We start from the raw sequence: 27,970 nt of genomic DNA on the forward strand, positions 1-27,970 counted from the left end.
TTGGAAAAGGTGCTTTATTTACATATGATGATGAAAAGCTCTAAATCAGGCACGCCAGGTATTCCTCACCTTGTAGGATGGTAAAGTTGGTGATAAGCTGTGTGTGCTTGCTGTCCACTAGCTTCATCTCCTCCATCACCATGGACAAGTTGTTGACTTCTCTGTCCAACCGGGCTGTTAGTTCATCCTGCTGGGCGCGCAGCTCTCTGTTGTCTGCGTTGGCCTGTGTCACACTTCCATTCAGTCCCACTAACAGGTCAGAGTGCTGCATTACTGTCTCAGCACAGGACCTCAGGCCATTCAGCTCGGAACTGATGACACCAAGAATCTGTGCGGCAAAGCTAATGTTTCCAGTCACGCGGTTCATGTCATTCTCGTGTCTGTCTAATCGTGCTTCCATTTTGTCAAACTTAAACGAGGTGGCATTATCATGGTCTCTCTGGTGGTCCATCATCTCATGCAAGCTCTGGTCATGTCCCTCTGTGAGAGCTGAGGTATTCTGGATTTGGCTGGCTAAAGTGCTGAGCTGAGCTCCCAAGTCATTTAGAGCTTCTTCATTGTTTCTGGCCAAGGCGGAGTTGTTGGCTGCCAAAACCTGAAGGTTCTGAACTTTTTCCTTCAGCCACTCTGTGTCAGCCCGTGTTTGTCTGGCTGTTTGCTGCAGAATCTGATAGTCATTTTTCAGTTTCTGAACTTCCTGTCCTGCATTTTCAATTGTCTTCTGTAGTGTGCTGAGGAGATTGCGCTGCTGGGCCTGCGTGATGTTCAGCGCACTGACATCAACCTGAGTCTGGCTCTCTACTTTGACCTGGCTCTGTATCTCAGACTGGAGCCGTGCAGTGTCCGCCTCAAGGCTGTCAATCATTCCACTGTAAGAGGTCAAGGTCTGCTTGATGCCACGCAGTGAAGCATCATTGTTTTCCATAAAACTCTGCAGTGAGACATGTCCACTTTCCGTATCACCTCCTGTTATCCTAAGTTCATCCAGCCTGTCGCTGTTACTTGTTGCCCTGTTTGCAATGCGCTGTAGTTGATTCTGTAACGCTTCCAGATCTGACTTGAAAGTCTTCATCTCACTAGTGGCATTAACTGACATCACTCCAGCCTGATCATCTGAAAAACAGTCACACACTGTTAATAGGACATACAAATATAGTATAGTGTCAAAGCCAAAACCTACTTTCTTGTACACGTCACTGAAATCTCTGCAGCTTTCGGCATCTATGATATAATCTTGTGTTACTGGAACTTACCTAGTTTCTTTAAGTCTGTCTCCACAGCAATGATCTTGCCTCCATAATTCTGCATGCCCTCTGTCATGTTGTCCATTTTCTCAACCACTAAGAAAAAATGAAAGCGACTGTCTTAAAGTTGAAGATAGATATAGTATATTCTGCAGAAGGGCTTCTTAACAGCAGAGGGCATTGTTACACTCATACTGCTGCAATGAAAAACTGGAAAAGTTAAACGCCACTGATGGGAACATGGGATTGAATGGAGTGAAAAACTTTCCTAACATTTTTCCTCACAAATTCCACTTCATCAGTGTAAATAATGTCAAACACATAATCAATACCACGCCAGCGCTTTACGACGCTGGTTCCACTTTCTCTCTCCTTACATCTGCAGGAAGAGTCTCCTCTCTTCCATGCTTTGTTTTTCTCTCAGCATGTGGGCGTCTAAATACTGAACTGGAAAACACCCTAAGCGTTCACTGTTATCATTCCAGGAGTGACAAAAACATGAAACAATAACATGCACTTGGGACAAACAAAAACAGCTTCAAAGAGCTGTTGGGTAACTGCTGAGAACTGAAGTTTGAAGGTAATCTCCTTTAAATCTGTCTTAGTTTCTCTGAAATGGTCACATGCTTTTCTTTTGGGTGAATCAGAAACACTCTATAAATTTATTCCATTGATAACAGTGAGAAAAATCTAGAATAAACTAGAAACACCTGCAAAACTCCCCACTAATCTTGAACATACCTTCTCATTCACCCCTGTTAATCTTTCCATCCTTTTCACATCCTTATATTGGAAAGGCACTGCGAGTTATATAAGGCTGCTAATTTAAGTAAGTCTTTTAGTAAGTCTGGCTGTCTATTGGGACATGTTATGAGCAAAAGCTAGGCAGTTACCCAAACTGAGATTAACACTGATGAAAGCTGCTGGAGCAAACATTTAAATAAACAATTCTTTAACAGGAATTAAAGCATTAACTTGAAAAATAGCAGCATATCTATAACAAAGTGCATAGAAAAAAAATCATAGAATGCAGAGCTCAGATTGGTTTCTTGCACACTCAAAGTATTTTGGACACTCGCAGCAATTTGTGAGTTAGTCTGTAGTTCACGAGATAACAAATTGCAACCAAGCCATAAAATCTGCTTTGGGCTGTTAAGCCTGGGTAGTCGCTGCACAGTCATCTGGTAGACATTAGAGCCAAGACATCAAACTCACTTGGGCTTGACGCTAACACAGATGCAAAGCTGGAAGCCTAAAACAAACCTGACAGCACCTAATTCTGATTTAAATCTAAACTTGTGCAGTAGTTTGGATTAAGTCTTTCCCCATTAGGCAAATATGCCATCCGTTGCCTGTGGAGCAGGTAGGACTGTAGCAGTGTTTCACTCGAGGATACTTTCGGCATATTTTTCTGTGACTGCTTTGGACCACAAATGTGTAAGGCACAGAAAGCATTCCCCGATGATAACGCCTGAAATATGTGGAATTCCTGTCTGTTTCTATTTAATATTATTTCCATTGTTCAAACAGGGAGTAACAGCAGCATGCGTGCAGTAAGGACAGCGCCACACAATCTGTTTCCCATTTAGAGCTGTGGCTAAAGATGTCAAATATGGTGGACAGTAAACAACGGTTTCTGTCAACAGAGTGGTTAATCTTAGGCCAAAGCCTCTGGCTTGACTGTTAGTGATACAACCATTTAATTTTTTATCAAACATCAAAGAAAAAGACGAAGGCAGAGAGAAGCTGTGGGACCATGGGAGTCAGAAGGCAGGGCAGGAGTAAACAAAGGGAAAAAAAACTATAATTGTGCCAAAGTCAGACATCTTAATTATCTGTCTGTCCAAAGTCTTTCCTGAAGTTGGCCTTATCATCCTTTCTGGACTTTCTAGCAAGATTTTGTGTACTGTATTTTCTGTTTGTTATCGTTCAATCTATTAGACAAAAAAAGGAAAAAAATCAACCAAGTTTGTGTGAAGAGAAAGAACTTCATAATAAAATTATACAGAATTTCATTCATACTGATCCCCTCTCACTTTCTGTGAATCACGTCATACTAAACCAGCAAACACACCTACAGGAGTACAATACAGGATTATACATCCAAGGGCAACAGGGCCAGTTGCTATGCCTTTTGACAGTCCAGGGGCTTGTACAAGTAATATCACCACAGCACAGAGGACAGGAACTTAATTCACATGTAAATATAAGGAAATGGCAAGAATATGTTTTTTACATTTACATAATTGGGTGATCTAATATGCCAGTCCGTGGAGGGGTAGTGAAGTAGTGAAGAATTAAATAAGTGTTCCATCATCTGTAGTTAAAGGAAAGTCTATGTATTTGGCTTAGAGCATCAATATTTCTTGGCTTGTAAGAAAGGGTCTAACTGAGCCACTGTGGAAAAACTGAGGTCACCATCTGCCATTCCACTTCAACCCGTTATGCACACATTGTGGGTTCAGTGTTGTCAGGTAAGTTGTTGTGGATGTCAGAAGCTGCAATCCAGCTGAAAACTAGAGTATTTGTTTAAGCAGGCATTTTAACTTCAGTTACGGCTTACCTTTGTATCCGAGGACAGCCACCGCTATAGCGAGCAGGGCACAGAGCACATAGAGGAGTGCGATGGCTGCCCTTAATGCCCAGTCATTTTTGCACTTGGTGCACTCTGTACCCTCCTGAATTCCTGTAACACACAACAGGGTCTGTGTCACAAACCAGTGAACAGTGTACAGCACTGTCTATTTATAGTTTATATATTTTATTCCGGGACAGTTGGCATGGGACACCCATAATGTCGTTGTACATTTACAATAATAATAAAGTGCTATTCTATTCTATTCTATTCTAGGTTGGCTGCAAGCAAGAAGAATAAAATTGCAGTAGTAACCCATACACGCTCCAGCTGAAGAAGGAAGTTCATAAAAACATCCCAAATGTTTTCATATAAAAAGTGAAACCACATGGATTCTTTCTTTTTTACGTCATCACTAAGTTTAGACCTGCGTGTCTGTGGTGGCACACGCTGTGCTTTTCTCAAGTTGAGTATCAATTGAAAACATTTGGCCCCATTAACTGGCAAGAAAACTCACTATGAAACTTTGAAAACACTGCACATGTGTTATCCATATGACTGAGGAACCAATACAAAACACTACTATTCCCCTTCTGTGTCATTGGCAACTAACCTAGAACACTGGGACAGTGAGATTTTTGGTCATTCGTGTCGCAGACGTTTACTTCTGCTTCCTAAAAATCCCCAACACTAAGTGATTTAATGCTAAACATTGTAGGCAGGTTGGTTGCTTGACTTTACTCGAATTGACAAAGTAGCATTTAGTAAGCAGAGATACAAGACAGCTGCCGTGAATTCACAACAGGCCAAAAAGCTCTTAATGGAAGAGGTCAGGTTATCAGGTTATCAGGTTATTTAGGAAAGGAGAATTTATGGAAAATTGTCACACATTCCCGATTTGGATGTTTGCAAACAAAATGTGAAAATCGTGCAATATCACCATCTGCCGTTACAAACAAATCACAGCAGCAGTGTGGATGCAGGGCTTACAGTTCAAACTTTAGTTATAACTAACATCAGGGTTTCTCTAGTATAATATCATACCATTATCATAACTCATCAATACAACTTAAGCTGCAACAAACTATTATTTAAAAGATGTTGTTAAAAGGTGTCCTGTACATAAGATTCATAAAATGTCATATTGCTATAGATAATCATAAAACAAAGTGGGTCTTCCATTTACTTTCAACATTGGTTCTATTATTTATAAAAACCGTGCACTCACTTAAGCAACTGCTGTGATCACTGAACACAGTGACACTGCTGAAAGATAAGACTGACTGGGGAAGAAAGTGCAGCTATCATACAGACTGTAAGCAAGCTAAATGTTTGGAGAGACTGGCTACCACTTCATTTGAAGGACAAAGGAAGCAGCGGTATGGATAAAGGTCTTAGAGTTCAAACTTCAGGTAGCCAACATCAGGGTTTGTTTACAACCACTCTAATGTCCTGGCTGCTCATCTTTCTTTAGTTATCATTATCGGAACTCATTACTAAAACGCAAACTGTAATAAATTGTTTTATTTTATTTAAATCTGAAATACATTGAAATGGGTCAAAGAACCTCACAGAGCACAACAGCAGTCTTCAAGGCTGTTGACCATGAATAATAACAATAATAAGGAGAGAATTGTTTATAGAAACATGTTATACCCACCATGGTCACAGAATACAGTCAGAAAATTTAATCCAAAAGATAACTTGTACAGTTGAGTATATCTATGCTTTAAAGTCAGGGGTAGGCCGGGACCACCAAAAGGGCAGCGAGGGTTTGTCCTTTCTGCTTTGGACCCAGACATCTGTACAAACATCATGTCTGACAAACTAAAGGGGGGGGGGGGGGGGGGGGGGGACCACCATGGAGCTAGACATGGATATGCCGGCCACTGTTGTCCTTATGTGTACCGACAGCCCCATGTGAGTGAATGTGGAGAGCTCCATCAGAGAATCCCCCACTGTCCCTGAAAACACGCTGTTTAAAGTACAGCATCACACCATGTAAACATGCAGCTGTACATCTGCAGGTTCTGGGTTGAAAGCAAGGTAAGTGTAAGGTGATGAATTTCACATACGTTTTTGCATCAATAACTTTTCTCCTGGCTGGATTTCTCCCACAGAAATAGAAAAAAAATGTGTCTGTGACTTTAAAATCTTAAACAAAGACAACAAAAGAGTGTTTTAATTGTTGTGGCAGAAAAATAATTGTGGGGGTTTTTTTTTGCAGACTTTTTAGTATCTACACTTAGCATAACAAGAATTTAGCACATACTGTGTATAACCTGGGTTAAAAACCATAACAGCCATGTTCTTCCCCACAGCGACGCTTAGACTGAACTAACATGGAAATTCATTCTGGGCAGAGCAGCTGATGACTTGTTCCAGGGCTGTAACATTTTCCCACTGCTTGTCACTGCCGGGTTTTTTTTTCTAACCTCCAAGAGATTTTGCATAAACAACAATTTTGTGTGATGTGGTCCACACTAACACTTCCAAGGTAGCTAAAAGATTCTTTTACAGAGAATCAAGAAGTAAAATAAACCTACGTTGTTTCTATAACCATTCATCAGACATTTTTGATTGTTTTGACACAGTTTTGTTTTGACCTTGAAATGTGCTAAGGTGAACAAGTGAAAGGTAGTCAGAATCTCTGACATTACACTTATACTGTTTGATGTCAATCAAAGTACATTACAACAAAGTTTGATAATTTAATTTACCATATGGAGTATTTTAAGAAAAAAAAAGCTCACTCAAGTCCTCTCTTTATGTACATGCAGACAGCAAATCTACTTCTGTACCTCATTAGTCAGCACATGCATTTTGTTTTATATTCATAGGACCACTGTGACTGAAACATAAATATGATGACATATGTCATGAGTTGACTTAAAAGGGACTGTTACACCAAAGGCCTGGTGCAGAATGCCGAGAACCGTTGAGGCATGGTGAGAGCTGAGAAGCAGGAGAGCAGCCAGATTCCTCATCAGCAACCTGGACTTGAGCCAAATAATCCCCACAAGGCAAATAAATGTCATAAAATGCTACAAAGAGCAGAGGTATAGTGGAGGATACTGCAACTTACATTTTATTGATGTCAAATGAAAACCTTGTGCTTCCAGTCTGTTTTTTGTGGTTTGTCCTTTTGAATGAAGACAAAAAGAAATATATTTCTAGAAAAATGCAAGACTACTTGTGTCTTATCTGGAGAACCAGAGCTAGCAGTGTTGCTCTACAAGGATGGCACTCCTTTGTGTCTCTAGCTCAGGAAACAAGGACTAGCAGGGAACGTGCTGCAGATATTGAAAAATTCAGCATTTTAGAATTGCAGCTGCTGGTATAAACATTGCTAACATGAGTATTAAGCTCTACACTTCCCCATGGAGTATTTCTCTGCAGGATTGACTGCAGTTTTTTATATTGAATACTAAAATGAATGCTAAGCCATCAGATTATTTAGGCAGATCCTGTGGGTCCTGTAGTATGCAGGATGGCGTCTCTATGCATCGAGCTTTTTCTAGTGTATTTTGTTCCCTTTTGGAGATCTGGGATATGGAGAGTATGGAGCCTGGGTCATTGTTCCGAACTGTTGTCTCCCCTGTTGTGGGATACTGCTGCCATTTCAGAGTCCTATCGTTGTCAGCGTGGATGAGAGGCTTGGTCAAAGTAGCATCTGCATGGATGCCAGAATCCAAGGTTTCCCAGTATATCGTGTCATTGTAATGATAAGATCAGTGATGTTAAATTGACCTGTGAGTGCTTTTAAAGTTGCCGGTGATACTTAGGAGAAGTTATGCTCTGTTATGAGTCAGTTTTATCTTTGGCAAATCCTTTATTGTTGCCATCAAAGTAGAAGAAAGACAGAGGATGCGGATTAGGAGACAGAGGGAAAAACAGACTGAAAGATGAAGCATTCCACTGTGGTGTCTCTAAAACAGCTGTACTTCATCTGGACTCTAAGCCAGTCAAAGAAAAAAATTCCCCAGTTCCTTATACCTGACATTAGACTTGCTTGCAAGCCCTCCCTCCCTCCTGCGTAGCAGTGGAAATTTCCATAGCAACACAAAGAAAGCCTGTGCAGGTCAGAGCCTTTTATACAGTAGCTGTGGATGGCTATCACATTAATTCTTTGATTTTGCCTTGTGTTTTGTATATAAGTGGAAAATGATGATAAGCCAAAACCCAGATTAGTCACACAGAACTTTTCTTCCCCACCTGAATGGAGTCTGACACTTTCTAATCCTGTCAATACAGCATGTTCACATTTCCTAAGGAAACGCAAATATTATTCTTTTAAATGGTAAACCCCCGTGATATCTGTCTGTCTACAGCTGTAAACTGTAGATCTATAAACCGTCATAACTTTACTTAGATATATTTGTGGATCGAGTTCAAGTTTGTGATTTCCATAATCATTCTTGGACTTGTCTTTTTACAATCTGGTTTGGAAATTCAACAAACTGAGTAGATAAACAAAAAACACGCAGTTTATCAAACAAACATGTACCACAGTGGGCCAAGGAGGATGAAGCAATCCATTTAATAACTGCCGAGTTATTTCAGCACAGCGAGAAGAGGTGGATTGAATACATCAAAGCAAACGACACTTTTATCTTGCCGGTGGAGTTTGGGTTTAAAGAACTTGATTATGTTTCTCCTGATGCCATTTTTAGGACCATGTTAAACAGTTAAACCCTGAGCAGGTTTTGCAAGTTGAACCGATGTCCTTACATCTCACTCCGGCTCCTGCAGCTAACAGTCGCCAACAGGAATGTTAAAAAGTAAGCAGCACTACGCCACAGGGGAAGCTACCACTGAGACAAATTACCTAGACATTAGGCACCTTGAACTACCGAGCTAGCTTAGCCAGCCTGCTGGGCTCTCTCTCTCTCTCTCATGTTAGAGATGGCACGTTACCACTTTTTTATGTCCGATACCGATATCATAAATTTGTATATCTGCCGATACCGATATAAATCCGATATAGCGTATTTTATAATCAATAAAATGTTTTTTTTAAATATCTTGCTACATTTTGTATAAGTTCATAATCAAGTTTAAAAAAACAAAACAAATCTAAAGCTATTCTGTTATACTTGTATGCAAAAAATACACTGCACCCAAAATATTTCATAGTTCAGCAATACTTATCAATCTAATAAACTTAAACCTACACCATCCTTCCTATTCTGGTATTTTAAAGAGTACTTCGCGGAAATATTAAGCAACCTAACTAGTAGGGTTGCCAACTCCCAGCAAAAAAAACCAAACAAAAAAACATAGGGAACCACCCTCCACCTCATAATGCTTAATTGACGTAATCAACTTTAATTTAATACACGTGTAAAAAAAAAATGCACAGAAATCAATAATTTTTCCACAATAATTAAATAGATTCAACATCTTCAACAGAATTGCAGACTGCACACATGGTATCTTCCCAAAGGAAAAAGTACTATAGCTTACTAGGTTATAAATTATAAAGTTCCTATACTGTATACAATAATGGATTTCTATACATTTTACATCAGATGAAAACTTGTTTAAAAATCAGATATTTATTTATTAAAAGCTAGACATGAGAATAAGAAAGGAAAGTATGTCTTTGTGCCCCCCTTTCCCTGTTAATGCCCTACCTGGCCCCCTGGCAAAACTTTGCTAGACCCGCCCCTGCACAGTTACCAGCTGTCAGCTACGCAGTGGCGTGTCCAGCAGGGTGGCCCTGAGGGGGCCCCAACCAGACTGGCCACCCCGGGTGCCACCCCGAAGCTAAAACAATAAAATTAAATCAAATATCAAATGTACGATTATGTTTTCACAGTGAAGCTCAGATATTCGAATGTAAGTGAATGCAGCCTCGGCTTCTGCACTATGAGCATCACGTTAGCAAAGGAAGGAGAAAGACAGAAAACAATTTTTCGATGAAAGAAAATGAGGAGAGAATAAATGTCCCGGTAAGTAATATTAAGTTTGTTGAGTTTTGTAAACTTCTGTGACATTAGAATACCAAGGAAAAAATAACACTTAGAGAATTATTGCAACCGTCTAATATTTCAGACAGTAGGCTACTGGGGGGAGCTAGCATAAGTCGTAGCCTATTTTAGCTAAATGTTTGCTAGCATAGCATGAGTCATAAGATATAATCCAAGTCTAACATTGCTTTATGGAGCTGCAGATTTGGTTGCAGGTTAACATAGCTGGACTGGCTATCGGGCATACCGGGCATTTGCCCAGTGGCTGATGACTTATTTATAAATTTTTTTTGTAACGGCATGAACAATGAGAGGTGGTGGAATGGCCAGATGCTGGCCGATGTGAAAAAATAACTCAGTTGTTTGGTGGTGGCTATGGCGGAGCTTCCACAGAGGCCAGCAGGTGGATGAGGGAAGGGGAGGCAGGAGGAGGAGAGACCCGAGGCGGCCGCCAGTCCGAGTGTCAGGTGAACTGAACTTCAGGTAAGAACTTATGACCTGCAGTCTATCTGGGTCAGATATAAAACAAATTTAGGTGGAGTTTATTTTCGTTGTGCTGACTTTTTACAGTCAGTTACAATAACTCGTACTGCGTACTGGCTAGCATGACGGAGTTTCTATACAGCTGAGTGGGTGCTATGATGTTACTGATAGTGAACTTTGTTTTATTCATAAGGTTAGTTAGTAGACTTGTCAACCACTCCTTAAAAAATGGAATGGTCCCTCATTCAGAGAAAATATTACACGTTTCATATTGAGCTGTAAGGAACACAGTTTATTCCAGGCTTAAGCTAAAATGGAAAAAGACACAAAGCTGGATTTATTCTGCGTCTTCACGCTGTCAGCTGCCTCTTCTTCTCTCATTCTCTCTCCTCCCTTTCCTGTTGCTACTTCAATCATGAAACTGATCGATGATCAGCTGATCGGCTTTTCCCTCTTGTTTATTTATCGTCCACTTTGCGCCAGAAAAAGGAAACCAGCGGATGTCGTGCTAAACAACAGCAGCACATTTAAGCTTGATCAGCTGTTGTTAGAATTTATTTAATATTAATTTCTATCAGCTGATGTTTGCTGGAGCCACAGCTGTAAAGCTGCTGGTCATGATGTCAGTTTGGATATGTGGTGAGAGGGAAACATGAAGATGAAACCAGGAGATGTCCTTACTGAATCATCAGAGCTGAACAGGTGATGGAGAAACAGGTTTACCTTTTAGGTGACATGAATGAGTTGAAGGGAAGTTATGAACTGTTTCTGAGAGACAAACAACACCAGGATCCTTTTCTAAGTAGCTGACAACTGGTAACTGTGCAGGGGCGGGTCTAGGAAAGTTTTGTCAGGGGGCCAGGTAGGGCATTAACAGGGAGAGGGGGGCACAAATAAATACTTTCCTTTCTTATTCTCATTTAAAATATCTAGCTTTTGTTAAATAATTATCTGAATCTTGCGAACAAAGTTTTTATCTGACGTAAAATGTATAGAAATCATACATATACCAACAAGACAGTGTACATCACTGTCACAACAGCATTTGTTTTCATTCAAAGGCTTCATGGCTTTAATACCTGGTGGGCCGGTCTTTAATCAAAATGCCCGGGCCGATTTTTTGTCCCAGTCCAGCCCAGCAGGTTAATACTGGCAGTGTCACCATGCCAGCTGACTGTATTTCATCATCAGCCAGTGTTCTTTATACATCAGTATTACCAAAGTTTATCATAAGGCAGCATAGAAAGTATTTACTTGCTTCCAGGTTTTATTCAAATGTTAGTCTTTTCATTTGTTTCCCCACTTTTTTCCTGTTTCAAAATCAAACACCAGTTTGTGAGAAGATTATCTTCTTTTTTAATAGGCAGATAAAGTTTTGCATTGGCTAATTTGACAATTGTATGTTAAAAATGTTCGTATTTTAATATTAAAAAATGTTTTTGCCCATAACATATGTGCACTATATGTCAGTAAAAATACTATGCAAATATTGCTGTCCTTGAATGCTGAATAAACACTGACAAAGCACTGATTGTATCTCTTGTACTTTATCAACGCAGTACCTAAAAAGTTTGCACCGTAGTGGATAAAATCTCATTCTAATAAGAGTTAAAAGTGCATTCGGTTATTAGGTTTATAGGGTTATTGAATTATGGTTGGTAGATTTTTGTTTTTTTAACATTATCTGTACCCCTACCTGGCCCCCCCAACAAAAACTTTCTAGACACGCCACTGCAGCTACGTAGAAAAGGATCCTGGTGTAGAAAGTAATATTAAATAAATTCTAACAACTGCTTATCAAGCTTAACCATTCTGCTGTTGTTTATCCGCTGCTTTCTTCTTTCTGGCGCAAAGTGAGTGATTTTATTTAACTTTACAGTGTCATAAATCCGCTGACAGGTTTATAACACTTTAAATTGAGCCCCAGGTTCTCTCTAGCACATCTGGGCCTTGTTACAGTGGAGCCAAATCAAAGGATGCATGCAAACATTTGATACATCATTCCTTCGTGCCAAGCAAGTAGCTAAGTTCTAAACTTTGCTTTCAGTGGACTATGTGGAGTGTTTTTATAAGAAACCTTCCCACTGGTATTCACTTCCTTTTCATGATGAGTAAGGAGTTAAGAGTGTTACAGTTAGGAGAGATCTGTATGTTGTTAAATAACATATAGAGCAGCGGTCCCCAACCCCCGGGCCTCGGACCGGTACCGGTCCGTGAGTCGTTTGGTACCGGGCCACGAGAGTTGAGGCTCAGGTGTGAAATGTATAGTTTTCAGGGTTTTTATCAGTTTTCAGCGTTATTTTGTTATCGTTTTTATCGTTTACTCGGTTTTCCTGGGTCTTTTCACGTGTGTTATGAATAAATTTTCTTTTTTTCGGTACCGGTACTAGTTTTATTTTGTTGTATTTATCCGCGACACATTAAAGGCCGGTCCGTGAAAATATTGTCGGGCATAAACCGGTCCGTGGCGCAAAAAAGGTTAGGGACCGCTGGGGTAGAGGACTGCATGTCTGAACAGGATAACATGCACATGTTTTACACACACACACACACACACACACACACACACACACACACACACACACACACACACACTAGTTAAAGCTGAAAAAACTGTATATTGTACTCATAAGGCTTTGGCCAAAGACAATAATACAAACACTCCACTGGGATATACAATGTGGACGGGTGACTCAAACACATCCTCTCTTCAGAATGCCATCAACCTTTGTCTTACACAACAGAGGCCTCCTCATTCTAGTTTCAATTTTAGCTAGTGAGATTTAATGGTGAAAATATAACAAATCCAAGTATTACTTACAGATGTTTAATATCATGTTTTCATATCTTGAACGTGTAATCGGGGGTATTTCATTTGACAAAAAAGAATAAACAAAACATTAATGACCATCAATCCATCAATTACTATTATGACTAATTTTTCAGACTCTCTTGCTTGCTTGACTTATGCAACAACAACAAAAGAACAACACAATTTCATGCAAAATTATCTCCTTAATGAGTCTTTCCTAATGCCACCAGCTGCTTTATAAAAACAAACATTAATTTCTGCCTGCAACATTTGTTTACCTAAAAGCCCTTTGAGTACTTAGTTCCAGTAAGATTTCATAACAACACAGAGCGAGTAAAACAAAAAATTGGAGCTACTGAAGGAATTGTGCAAACTGTGAAAAGGAATAGAACTGAGCTTGTTTTTTAGGGGAAACTTTATGATGCATTTCTCATTTTGAGCACTCCTCTGTGTTTTTATTTCCAACTGGTAGAGGGGAAAAAAGAAAAAAAAAAAAAAAACGGTTAGCTGGCCTATCAAAGACAATCGCAGATCCAAGATGGAGTTGATTAACCCCCAGTTTTGTCATTCCATCTGTGCTTGGTTAAAGAAAGACAGACTATGACAAATGGGTCATATATTGTAATCCTAAGACATACATTTAAGTGTGCATGTGTGCCTCGTAAACAAAGCTGGGCCACTGTATTGTTCATACTTTGTGTGGCTGTGACCAAAAAGCCTTTCTGTTCTAGTCAGCAGTTTCCATTTAAATCCAGGCCAATAGTGTATGATGGGATGAGGAGATATGTAGGTAGAGTCACATCTGCTGCCACAATATACAGTGGAAGAAATGCCAACTGCTGGCTGTGTTATAAAATACAGGGTATGAGGTAGGTCCACTACGAGCTGGCAAGCAGAGGCAGTGCTCACAGGCAGGGCTTTTTAACATAACTGGGAGTTAATATTACCGGGGACTGCTGTAAAGTGCAACTCAAACAGCACCTGCAACCACAGGCGCATGCAAGTATGTATTTTCATACACATTAAGTGCTTATAAACGTTTGATATCCCAGTTCCCCATAACTGGCATAAAACCATTAATTACAATGAGAAAGATTTGCTGTTTTCTTGTGCAGAGGGGCACAAGAAAACATATATTTAGTACAGCCAGATAAAGTATTATTACACAAATAAACACAGACATTTTTGAAACTACATCACGAGTAAAGCTCTAAAGAGAGACACGTTAAATTCCAGGCAGTAGTCTATTAATGTATAAAACACAAACTTTTCATCCTTTTAAGCTTCTTCTTATTTTAAAACAGATATCCATCCATCCATTTTCTTACGTTTATCCAATTCAGAGTTACAGTTGGGTTGTCATAAGGGGAAAAAAAGGCAGGGTATACCTTCACAGGGATAACATAGGGAGAAAGACAACCATTCACACTCACATTCACACCTACAGCCACATTAGTGTCACCAATTCACCTAATGTGCGTATTTTTGGACTGTGGGAGGAAGCTGAAGTACAGAGAGAACATGAAACATGAAAATCCCACAAAGAAAGGCCCCAGCCAGCCGGTAAAACAGGCATGCATGAATTTGAAAAACAAAACAAAACAAAAAAACAACCTTTAATGTTCAAAGTGCTTCATTCACTAGATGCTACTAAAGAAAGCACCTTTTTTTAAACTTTGGAAACCTCCATGTACGAATGTGCCATATCTATAATCTCATTATGCCTCAAGAACCACGCAATTTTCCTATTACCAGGAAAGCATGCTGTGCTCGTTGGTAAAATGTGGATTGCATAAGTGTGATCAATATCAAACATTTCTTTAATTGTAACCATGTTATTCAGAGAAAATTGTTTTTATGATGGCTCCCATAGTGGAGCTTCACGGAGAACTATCTGTGTCTTGGATGACATTCATGGAGTTCACTCACAAAGCCCCACGGATCTCAAATTCACCACAAGAACATGACCTCAATTAAACTGAGACATATTTTGTCAAGAAGGTTACGAATCTTTCATTGCGTTCTCGTTTCAGTCCAAACCTGCTATACTCGCATTTTGACTTGAGCGCTGGAGTTAACTCCACACACCATCTGTGCAGCTGGATTTTTGTGTGGTCATGCCGGCTGGGTGGCCCAGCGTGGAAGCACTTACTGAATCAGCTACAATCATCACCCAGCCTGATGGTCATAACCCTAAGTCTGTCTGAGGTGGTGCTACACTCTATCCCATCGCCACAAAGCACTTTCTTTCAAGCTTCATCGCCAAGTAGAGCCAATAAAACCACACAGCGTGGACTGAGCAGGCTGTCCAGCCAAGTCTGGCTTTACTTGTGGGGAAAGATGCTGACCACAGAGACGATGGTATCTAACTATTTGTTAAGCAGCTGCAGTTTTAATGTGATCCATATCAAAGTAGTTATTTAATGCAATATAGCTTTTAATCTGAAGATGCCAATACATTTCATTTCTCACTAGTCTGATCATTCAGACAGCTTTTACTGTATCTAATAAGATGTGGTATGTCACCACAAAGACACAGAATAAAGAGCTCTCAATCATTCACATATGTCGTGGACTCTTTGATGGCTGATTAGGCAATTTGAAACTACAAAAACTAAACATCAGATTTTTTGATGTTTTTGTCACTGATGCAAAATAGCGCCATGAATTAATGAAGAAAATTTAAGATCTGATTTCACTGCATTCCTTCCCAGAAACAGTGCACCTATTACTCTGGTCCACATTTCTCAGAAGTAAATTAGCAGCTGCTATTTGTTTTATGTCAAATGCATCGAATTAAAAAAATGCATGCAGTGTGTCACAGGGCCACAAAATTATTTCAGCTTTAATCACAAACATGACATGATTCCCACAATTAAATAAACATGATCTACTGATTTAAAAAACACTGCTCGAACGCAAAGCTAATCTAACGCTATTGCTCCCTAAGCCACTACCTGACCACATACCTGCATCTGCCAATCTAAGCTGTTCCCTGTGCTGCAAAGTTTCTTGGATAAAGTTTGAATCAGTATCATTATCTTAAAAGACAACAGATAACAGACCGTCAAAACAAAAATCAAATGTCTGGCACAGTTGAAGGCAAAGAGCTTGTTCCTAAAGGTTGCTTATCTATTGTTTGGAAATATTTCAAATTTAGGGAAAGTGATGTTAACCCAGAACGAATCATATGCAAAGATTGTTGTATAGTGGCGCCTGCATTGCAAAGCTGCACAATTAACTTATTCAAACGCCTGCAAAATCACCATTAGCTGCAGTAGAATATACTGTAGGTCAAGAAATGGTTGCTAATGTGAGTCACCCAACATTAAGTCAGTCTCAAAGGTGAGCCTGTACTGCACATTGGATACATCTATCCATTTTACAAAGACAAAATACTATCACATTCTATTTGGCCAAAAATATGTGTCCAATAAACATGGTGAGTAATGAAAGCTTTATTTTTCCACAGTGCCAACACCTACACTGTGTGCGAAACACACTGCAGTGGAGACAGAGGGATCTCACAGCAGTGAGGACCTGTTTTGTTTACATCAATCATGGAGGCAGAATAAATGGTCTGAAGTATATTCTGTTTCTTGGCGCTTGGGTAATGTGAACAAACACCTTGTTTTTACTTATAGTACTTACACTATTACTTAACATCTTACTACTTTTTCTTCAAGATGCACTGAATTTCGGTGTAAAGGGAGGACCAGTATTTTTTGGATGCAAAGATGTGTACATTAGGGGAAATATAGCACAGGCCAGATGTAAAAATTATGTTGAGTTGATGTGACAAAACATCTTTGTCACTGATATCAGTGAATAATCATGATAAAATATCCTGATCTCAGTCTTTTAAATCTTTCAAGTATTTGCATGCTTTGAAAGTTTCTTTTACACTTTAAGCCCCAGAAAGGAAATTAATTCAGTGAGTCAGTGTCTCCAAACTCCAAACTTGACTAATGCTAAACTATTCACTGACTCTGACTATTTGTAAGAAAATCTGATTTACAGGAGTGTGGGTGAAAAACACTGAAGTATTGTACTGAACTACGTGTATTCAGTCCTGCATAGTAATGCTCAGGGTGACTGGGCGGTTCTGATTTTCCTTTGCAGCAGATGCACCGATGTGAATACACAAATGCATACTTGACACAGTCATTTAAAAGACATGAGAGCTGAGTAACTGGAAAAATTACATAACCTACTTTTCTGGATAAAATGCAGACATTTTAAGCCATCAAAATGAAAGTATTAAGGCATAAACAAGAAAAACACTTAGCTCTGTGCTGGACTGGGGCCAATGTAAGCATAGCCAGAGCAACAAGAGTCCCTGAGCCAGGTCTGCGAGTCAGACAGCGAGCAGCGAGGTGATTCACGGCAACGCAATGACAAACGCACAGTTTCAGTGAAGCTTTCTGCTGTTTTTCAAAGAGAGGAAGCAGATAAGTTTATGTTGGCCATCACTGGGGCCAGAAGACTTTCATTAAGTGTAACGCTGATGCTGAGACATATACACAAGTTCTTCATCCAGCCCGTCTGAGACTGTAGAGAGAAAATACAGTCAGATGCTTCCAATATTGTCCATGTTATTCTTAAGCCAGAACCTGCCATGAATGCAGAGCTTGACAAGCATCCATTATGTGAGAGAAGGTGACAGTCAGTTCCAGGGATCTCGTTAAAATTGACCAACATATCCCTTGGGGACGAAGGATGAGGTGGTTAGGCCAATTTCAGTCAAAAACAACTGTGGCTATATATAAAACTACTTACTGACAGAAACTCTGCTGCAACTCTAGAAGTATCATGTTTTAAATTGGAGATCCTTTTTCATTGACATTTTGAGTTATTGTGTTATTGAGTTTATATCTATGTGGCAATGTCTGTACTAAAGGAAGTCTGATATACTGTGAATAAGATGTAACTGGAGGCAGCTGGAATGTACTGTGATCTCTAAATTGCCTTAGTGGAATTCAGACAGAATCCCAACTCAATACAAATTCATATACACCATAAAACATCCAGCTGTGCATGGCTAAGACCTATTTTGGATACAAAGCAGTTTATATTAAGTTTGCACTCCTACTATCTGCGTACAAATGCTGGTTCTGGAAAATTCTATTCACTCTATTCTCCTATATTTATGTACAAGTGTATTCACAATCGTGCTCTGCATGAGGGTTCAACTGGGGACAGAAACAAAAGAATGGTTGAGATATGCTTAAGGTTTGGTTAGGCTAGTGGTTCAGGCTAGACAACTAAAATTATGGCAGGGCTAAAAAAAAAAAAAATCTGTTGGTCTGTAAGAAATGACTAACTCTGCTACTGCAAGAAAGCCAGACGCACTGCAGTTCCACCCCACCTGGCTTTCACATCTGAACACCCTTTTCCACAAATTTGGAGTCAAACATTGAAGATGGAACAATTTATGGTCAGCTGAAGCTACTACTGCTTATACACGCAAGAGGCCCTCAGTTGGAAGCAGGGTGAAGTCAAGAAAGGTTTATCTTTATGCAGAATGTGGAAAAAACAACGTGGCAACAACTTACGTGTACTATTCCTTAATGAATACAACATGCATGGGGACAGTGGCCTCTGACGCACATAATGACACACTAAAGTCACTCACAACCCAGAAAAAAGAATAAATAGATAAAGGTTTTTTTTTAGAGGAACCCTGTAGATTGAGACAAATGATGTGTGAATAACTACTGCACTGATAATGTGAGCATCAAAGACCAACATTAGCGGATGTACCACAAACAACTTTGCATTTAATGTCTGGTTTACAGTAAATGATAACACAAATATCTAATCAGCCAATCACATGGCAGCCACTCAATGCATTTAGCCATGCAGACATGGTCAAGACGACCTGCTGAAGTTCAAACTGAGCATGGGGAACAAAGGTGAATTTACGTGACTCTGAACATGTCATGGCTGTTGGTGCCAGACGGGCTGTTTTGAGTATTTCAGAAACTGTTAATCTACTGCGAATTTTCCTCACAACAATCTTGAGGGTTTAGAAGGAATTGTTAAAAACAGGAGAAAATATCCAGTTCTTGAAGGAAATCAGCGTATAGGAATCTTACCGAAGTCAGTTATTTCCTGTTTTTGCTTTTAAATTGTGTTACTGCTCCAGCATGTACCCCTTTAAAACACAGCTGGATCCTTAACTTCCTGTCTGACAGACGCCAAGTGGTCAGACCAGGCAGCATCACTTCATCCCCCATCACACTGAACACTGGTGCTCCACAGGGGTGTGTACTGAACCCTCTCTTGTACTCACTCTACACCTATGACTGCACGGCCACTAGCAACTCCAACATCACTGTGAAGTTTGCGGATGACACTACAGTGGTGGGTCTTATCACCAAAGGTGATGAGACGGCCTACAGGGAGGAGGTCAGCGCCCTGACCCACTGGTGTCAAGACAACCATCTCACCCTCAACGTCGCAAAGACAAAGGAGTTGATAGTGGACTTCCGGAGGTGCAGAGAAGTACACACCCCCATCACCATCAACGGCGCTGCTGTGGAGAGAGTGAGCAGCTTCCGGTTCCTTGGTGTACATCTGGCTGAGGATCTTACGTGGTCAGTACACATAAACAAAACAGTGAACAGGAAACTGAGACTACAGTTCCCATTCCCAATTTGTGCTCACCAAAACTGCATAATTAACTGGTCTAAAGAGCCTAAATTTTTCTTGCAACATTTTAAATAAAGAACAAGAGAGCATGGATCCATCCTTCCTTGTATTTATGGTTTAACCCCCCCGGAGATAGTATAATCCTGGCGATGGTGTAATACTGTCACAGATTTTTTTGGCACACTTTGGGGCAATGCTTACATGCAACAGTCTAACTCTATCCCTTTATGACCACAGTGTACCCATCCTCTCTTGGCTGCTTCAAGCAGAATTACGTGCTATGTCAAAAAGCTCAAATCATCTCAAATTGGCTTCTTGAACATGTCAATGAGTTCATTGTACTCAAATGGCCTCCCTACTCACCACATCTGAATCCAATAGAGCATCTTTGAGATGTGGTGGAATGTGAGATTTGACTCATGTAAATCTGCAGCAACTGTGTGATGCTATCATATCATCGCGGATCAAAATCTCTGAGGAATGTTTCCAGCACCTTGTTAAATCTAATCTCCTTGGGTCTGTTCAGCTGCCCTGCGACTGTCCCTCTTTGATGCTCTGAACAGAAGCTCTTGTGGCATGCTTTACCATTTACCATAAGTCCATTCCTGCCAGACTATCACTGGTCAATCCAGGATTAACTTATCTTCTCTGTGTGTGAGAAAGAGTTTTTTTTTTGTTTTTTCATTACGACAACGGAACATAAAGTGCATGCATGCGTGTTCTGGAAGTGGGGTGCAAGTAACAAGGAGGCATTTAGAAAGCATTCTTTTCTTGTAATAAACTCTGCATAAATTAAAACCACTTGTTCCCAAAAATAAGTCAAGCAAAGAACGTGACTCATCAGCTCCAAAAAGAAAAAAGAAAAAAAAAGAAACAAAAAACAAAAAAACCAATAACCCAAAAACAAAACAATGGAAAAATGTTTCCCTGTGGAATTAGTCAAAAATAAATGCAGATTACAAACTGCAAAAACAACCACTGGGCACTGAGTGATGCTAAGATAAAGGAAGCATTTTAAAATAAAATAAAAAATAGATTTTTCCACTTCCCTCTTCCCTCTCTCTCCTTTGGCATTTTGCTGACACAGCACAGGCCAGACCTGAAACCCACACTCCACCTCTGTCTCATTTTCTTTTTTGGAGTACGGGCCGGCAATGAATAAACCTCCAGTATGGACACAGGAAGCAGCTCAGCAACTTCTCAGGTTTGGACGTACTCTTAGTGGGAAAACAGACCACTTGTGAAAAGTAAATGTCAGAATGAGTCAACACCATCTTTCCTGTCATTAAAAGAAGACATAGGAGACGCAGGGCAACATACCATTTTTTGCTAATGTATAAGTGTAGGAGACAAGTTAAAGGTACAGTTTAACATTTTTTGTTGGAGAAAATCCCTGAAATGCAGGGTGGATGTATAAACTATGCAGGCTACATGTTTTTCTAAGCTTCCCGTCTTCATGGCTTCTAGCTCCCTGTTTTATGCAAAGACGTGAGCACAATATCAATCTGCTCATAGTATGTGACTGTTTATATCGAAACATCAAACTACATCTTGAGTGGACAAACAAGAAATGCTGATGCTTCCCTATAAGACTGAGGACCTAAATGACTAGTTTTAGTATGAAAAATATAGAAATGATGTGCCGAGTGAATATGTTTTGAAGGTCTGAGAGCAACATGAAACAAATTTCTCCCTGCCAATCAAAAACTAATATTGCTGGGGAGGGAGGGATTGTGTTTCTTGTACAGAATCTGTGCCAAAGAGCAGTTTTGATAGGTTTCAAGTCCAGCAACTACTTGAAAAAATACAATTTAGGTATACAACTTCCCTTATCGCTTATGTGATCTGTTTAGAAACCAGAGGTCAAACAGCTCAGTAAAAAGTGCAGATGGTCTGAATAAATAATAGGCAACATATATATTGTCTGAATGACACAAAAACACATTCATAGCAACAACGATGTTTGGTTTGGAAGCAAAGAAATGCAAACTGCCCTATTCTTGTAAGAAGAGTTGGATCAGCACATGCATTCATGTTTAACGCACATACAGTAATAGACAGCCTAGAAAATAAACAAAAGCTACTTGTAAAAATAAACAACATTTGGAACGTCTTGTACATGAGATACATTGTTATCCAAAATGCTGCAACAAGAGTACAAACAGGAACCAGGAAGAGAGAACATATTTCTCCTACATTAGCTTCTCTTCCTGATTAAAACCAGAACTAAATTTAAAATGATTCTTTCCATATAAAAAGTCCTGAATAATCAAGCTTCATCATATCTTAGAGACCTCATATTCTCCCAATACATCACTTCATTCTCAGACTGCAGGCTTACTTGTGGTTCTTAGAGCTTCCAAGAGAAGAACAGGAGGCAGAGCCTTCAGCTTTAAGGGCCCTTCCCCCATCGAACAAGCTCTCAGTTTGGATTCAGGACAAAGACACCCTCTCTAGTTTTAAGACTGGACTTAAGCCTTTCCCTTTTGATTAAACTTATAGTCGAGGCTGGATCAGGTGGTCCTGAACCATCACCTAACTATGCTGTTATAGGCTCAGGCTGCTGGGGGACTTCCTATAATTAACTGAGCTCTTCCTCTTCACTCACCTATTTTCACCAATAATGCAATTACAAGCTAATATTGTGTGTCACTGACTTGTCTTCTTTCTCCAAAAGTTCTCCCTATGCTGTCCTTTTTCTCTTCTCCTTCCAAACTGTCATGTTAGACAGCTTCCCCCACACAGAAGTCTAGCTGTGCTGTAGGTCTCTTCCTGTTAAAAGGGAGTTCTTTCTTCCCACTGTCACTAAATGCTTGCTTGTAGAGTTGTTTCTTTCTAATTGTAGGTTCTTTACCTAAAATTAGAAGACTGTTGCTGCAAATTGGATCTCTACACATAAAATTTAAACTGACTTTAACTTATTTAAGGTAGGTATTTCACCTACTGCATTTAGGCTGCATAAACACTAAGGACTCTGTAACACTCAAATATTAAAGGGATAAAATTTGATCTGTTTTTATTGGGCATTTATGGGAATTGCAGGAAGCTGCATTCCATTTAAGCACCACACATGGTGTCTGAAAATTAAAGCCAGTACAGAAATGTCTGAAATGTACATTTTTTATCCAACAATGGGTACCTCCTCTGTAAAAGAAAATCTTATGTAGTGTTTGTGGACTCTCAGATCCACTTTACATATCAGAAATCTTTCCTGTTGCCTACAGATTCTGCATATGTCACAAGCCAATGGCTGATATCAATATAGCCATACATCTAGGATGTTAACAACATCTGTTTTGAGGTCTATATATATATATTACCTGATGAGTGGGTAAGTCAACAAACCTGTCTGCATAAGACCCAAATACATACCAAGAACAGATCCAGTGGGAGGCAGTTTTTATGTTTTATATAGCCCAGGGTTTAACAGAAGTACACATGTGCTGATAAAACTGCAAAGTTATCAGCTAGTCAGGAACACCCAGGATATTGTGGTTTCTCGTTCCACTGTAATCCTTTTCTGTTATAACAAAGAAATAAAATAAAAAAGAAAGCTACAGCCAAAAATAAGTACCTTTCTCGGAAATGAGTTGCAGTCTGCATTTAACCTCAAGGATTATTGCAGATGGGCTACAGCCAAGACACACACAAAAAAGTGTGCAAAATCACTGATGTGTCATAAGAAATATGAACCAGTTAAGGTGGTCACAGCAGATGGTTCCAGAAGTCACTTTATACTTACCAAACCTTTTATAACCAAAGGACTGCACCTCCTCCTCATCAGCAAAGTCGTCTGGAAGGAGAACAGTAAAAGGGATAAAATTTAATGGAAAGTAAACAAAAAGAAACCAAAAACCAATAGAATGTTAAATTCAGTCAGACAGAAATAAAGAGATGTGAGCTTGAATATACTGTAAACTGTGCCTGTTGATGAAGAGATTGAAACATTACTGAAACCCTAAGATTAGCTTTTGTTTTCTACACAAATTACAGTTTAATAAAGAACAGACTTCTCCAGTCAATTTAAATCAAAATTTTCCTTTGTAGAGGATATTTAAAACCATGTCTCTCTCAATGAGTACTGTAAGAAAATCATATAGGAAATGATTTTTTTTGCCCACTGAATCTGCCTTAAACATTTTAAAAACATGTCCAAAATTTGTCCAACTGAGATCGTCTAAATCAGACTATCAACATGTCCAACCTTGACAGGATTGAACCCCAAAACCACTGTGTGGGATTTTTCTCCCATGTCTGTGGGAACAACTCTAACCCATGAAAATAAAGAAACAAAACATGTCCCAATAATCTTATGACAAAAACCCCCTTTTTCATCTATATAACCTTAAAAGGGGCAATAAATGTCTGAAGACTAGAGCAGTGACTCTTTTCTATCAGTGCTTCTTCAGCTGGAAACGGGAGAAGTAAGAAATGTGTGATGGGAAGCTGCCTCTTTCCAAGGTCTAGTACTGAAATAAATGACTCTGACCTTTTAGCAGACCCCATGGACAGAGAGCAGATGGAGCTAAGAGGTGACCAGAACAATCTAAAGTGTTGTAAAACATACTAAACCAATCTTACAATTTGTGTTTCCCTATCCCTACACCCCCAACAACCTCTTTCCTGTTTATGTTTCCAAGTAACATGAAAACATCCCATTACAATAGTTGTATCAGTGTAAGTCTGGAGCTGCTGAAAAGTCATTTTTGGGAAATGGAATTTTACCCGAAGGGCTGACCTGAAAAAAGCGCAAGTCAAAGTGAGTGTTATTTGGATTTGGCGATGCGCACTGCTGCATGGGGCCAGGATACTTAAGAAAGATTGTTTAACATTCCAGAAGCAGATACTAGTGAGACTAATAGTTACATAATACTGAGAGGACACAATTTGTCCATTTTGGAAGGTTAGGCCATCTGTCTCTCTGATATAAACAAAGTCCTGCATGGAAAAGAAAGTTTAAAATATATAACAATGATAATAATAATAATAATATAAGATTTTTCACACCGTTACTGATATTTACTGATTTAAAACTCTGACATATATGTTGGCTGATATTTTTTTTCTACCAGACAGACGAAACATTGCCAGATTTCAATAACATTTGTTATATATAGATATTTATGAGTCCTTACTAAGATAATACAAAGAAAAATAATGTGCTTTATTGTCACATTAAGTGGTGGATTACTTGTTTCTGCGCCGCCTGACTTTGCTTGGATCAGCTAGCATTCCAAAAGTGTTGACAACAGAGAAGTTGCATTAACAATCATAACACAATTGAAGGGTGTTTCTTCGATCTCTTCTTTAAATGCTGATACCAGTATATTGAAAAACAGCTAATATCGCCCAATATATTGGCCCCATCAACATCAGTATTTTAAAACTTGAATCCTACAGCAGTCCAGTGCCTCTTTGTGTTTGCCTTCTATAAGTATTTATTTGCCTTTAATTATCTTCTGTATTAAGACGTCCCTTCACATTTATATTCAAATTTTAAATGAAAGCAGTAACAATACATACAGATAAACAGTGTAAAAATACTGATATTTATCCTGTTAAAATCTCTGCTTGTATTAGCAATGTGCAGTATCTGTAAGATTAGATTAAAAAAAAAATACACTTCCATGTCTCTATATCTATATAAAAATAAGCAGTAGGATTCAGTAGAGTGGAGTTCCTTAAGGCTCTGTGGGGCCTATTCTGTTTTTGATGTACATTCTTCCTTTAGGCCAGATAACACAGCAGTTTCTTGATGTTTCTTATCATCTTTTGCTGGTGATATTCTGCTATACTGCTCATTTAAGCCTTCTGAAGGTCACAAACTCTCCAAGGTCTCCAAATTTAGGTTTTATTCTTGGTCAAGCTTTTTCCTTGGAGTGACACTTAAAATGGATAGTAAGAACCTGTTTTTGTGATTTGAGAAACATCTCAAAACTTAGATTAATTGAGTCAACAAGTGAACCTGAGATGATAATTCATGCTTTTCTTTCTACAAGACTGGACTACTGTAATCGTCTGTTTACTTGTCTAAACAAGAAAGGGCCAAGAATCAAAACCTTCTAGTGGTCCCCCCACACCCGTTTCAGAACTCGAGAGGAGCCTTCCAAGCTGTTGCGCCCAGATTGCAGAATGCACTTCCTCTATTTCTACAGAGTATGGACTCTGTAGAGTCTGATCCTAGCAAGTATTTACCTGCCTTAATGGATTTTATATGATTTGCGGTTTTTTTTGTTTTTGCATTGAGGTTATGCAGTGCCATAATTTCTGAATTCTTTAATTTGATGGTCAGGCCATAAATCATTCCCTTTCATTATTATTATTATTATTATTATTATTATTATTATTATTATTATTATATTTGTTTTTCTAAAATCAGGAATATCAGAAATTGAAAGTATAAGGGCAATGTCTGTCATTCTGCTGGGCGGAAATAATGTGAAATCCCAGAGATGATCAAAAATGTGGTCAAAATGTGAAGCTCTCTAAGAGAGACCACAAGATGGCAGTAACCAGTGTTTTTTATTTGTAAGAGGGAAACAGCTTACTGACCTATAAAGCTTGGACCTCAGAGACTGACATGGAGGAGCTTAATTTAGTCCAAAACACCAGGGCAATACATGAGAATCGCATCTGGGAAATCTTTATCTAAACCTTGATTTAAAACAACACGTTCTCCCTCCCGAGGCAGTCACACACTGCACCATGATTCATTTTTTTCCTAAGTTTTGAAAAGTTCTCCTAACACGGGTTAGTGTTTGATGTGCAGCAGTGGACAGATGCAAAACAATCCCAAACAGAGTGCCTTAATTGATTCCAGATGTTAGACGCCAGTTGTAGCCTACGCATTCCTCATGCCCCAGACTGAGAGAGAGAGAGCGCGCGCAGAAAAGTGTGACAAAAAAGCGCGAGAGGAATGTGGGGTAAACAGAAAGTAGACCGAAGTTTGCTATTTAGATATTTTCCATCATTTTAAAACTTTTGTCCCCAGACTGAGCTTACCTTTCATTGTGGTTTACAGGACTATACCGTTGTGAAGCTGCTGTTTGAAGTCACATCCACAGCATCGCAGTGGCATTTGCCCGAAACCTCCCGTTATGCGCCAAGGCACCTTGAATCCGTGGGCTTTCCCGGTTTCCTTAGCGTGTTGATAGGTTATTAAAAAGAATAATAATAACAATAATAAGATTTCAAAGCTCCATCCGCAGCTCTTTAAGCTAGACCTCCTTCAGCGCAGGTAACTTTAGTGCTGCATAAAAAGGACGCACTTTGCTAAAAATAAGAAATGGAAGAAGAAGTTCTAAAAAAGTAGGGAGGAAAAATGTAAAATAGTTATGTGGTTGTTGGAAGGGATGCTGAGTTTGAGGGTGTATCCGAGTCATGAGCGCTCCAGTCACACCCGCAAGAGTAACAGGAGAAACTCCAAAGTGAAGGAATCCATACGTGAGAGGAAGTGGCTGCTTGGAGAAACCACGTGTTCCTCACATCTGTGCGCACCGTCTGCAGAGGGTGTTTGCACATACACACACAGCGCACAGCTGCCATTGTGCGGTTCATTTTGATTTCCCCAGTCTTAATATGGGAGAATGATTCTGAATTATAGTGATTCCAAATGTTGTGTTCCCCGTTATTGGTTCAGTTTTTATGTCCGAAAACACAAAACCGAAGAAGAACTCAGAGTGGACTGAAATGTTTGTCTCATGGCAAACTAACTAAATAAATACATAAATAAATAAAATAAAAGGTAGAAGACTTCTATTTTATTTTCAGATTTTCCATATTATAGTTTTATTTTTACGTCATCATTCTTATTATTATTACTTTTTTAAGAGGAGCTCCAGTTGTTTAAATATGCGCAGTTAAAAATGTGAAGAAATTGGAGAAGATTTTTTTCTCTTTTGGTCGCTTGGGGAGCTAATTATCACAAGGTGTTAGGGCGTCCAGAATACATGAGGAGCTCTGGTATTCATTTGAGGATCTGAGTACAATAGTGCTCCACACTTCTTTTGATTCTCTTTTGGTCTGTATAAATAACTGCTCAATAAAATGGAAAAAGATGCAAATATTGAATAAAGGGGTTATCAGATGAATAAATACAGTCACACACATTTTATTAGGTGCATGCTGCTAATGCAGGTGTCATGCCAAAAAGTCACTTCCAATGTTTGTATCTGTTTTCATGTCTAATATCCCTGCTCCTCTTTGTAAACAGGCTGTAATCAAGAGAATT

The 27,970-nt window shown here is 39.3% G+C and overlaps 1 protein-coding gene across 1 annotated transcript in view; it reads right to left on the bottom strand.

Moving 5' to 3' along the window:
- Nucleotides 1–27,189, bottom strand: part of colec12 (collectin sub-family member 12) — a 31,534-nt gene extending 4,345 nt beyond the window's left edge. The window contains exons 1-5 of the mRNA XM_004542956.3: nt 26,743–27,189; nt 23,483–23,533; nt 3,808–3,930; nt 1,254–1,340; nt 70–1,113 (exon numbers count right to left, since the gene is read on the bottom strand). Of these exons, the coding sequence (XP_004543013.2) occupies nt 70–1,113; nt 1,254–1,340; nt 3,808–3,930; nt 23,483–23,533; nt 26,743–26,749 (1,312 nt within the window). The 5' untranslated portion in view covers nt 26,750–27,189. The remainder of the gene's footprint in view (nt 1–69; nt 1,114–1,253; nt 1,341–3,807; nt 3,931–23,482; nt 23,534–26,742) is intronic.
- Nucleotides 27,190–27,970: the final 781 nt, after the last annotated feature.

This window comes from Maylandia zebra, linkage group LG18 (assembly GCF_041146795.1).
Source record: "Maylandia zebra isolate NMK-2024a linkage group LG18, Mzebra_GT3a, whole genome shotgun sequence".
NCBI lineage: Eukaryota > Metazoa > Chordata > Actinopteri > Cichliformes > Cichlidae > Maylandia > Maylandia zebra.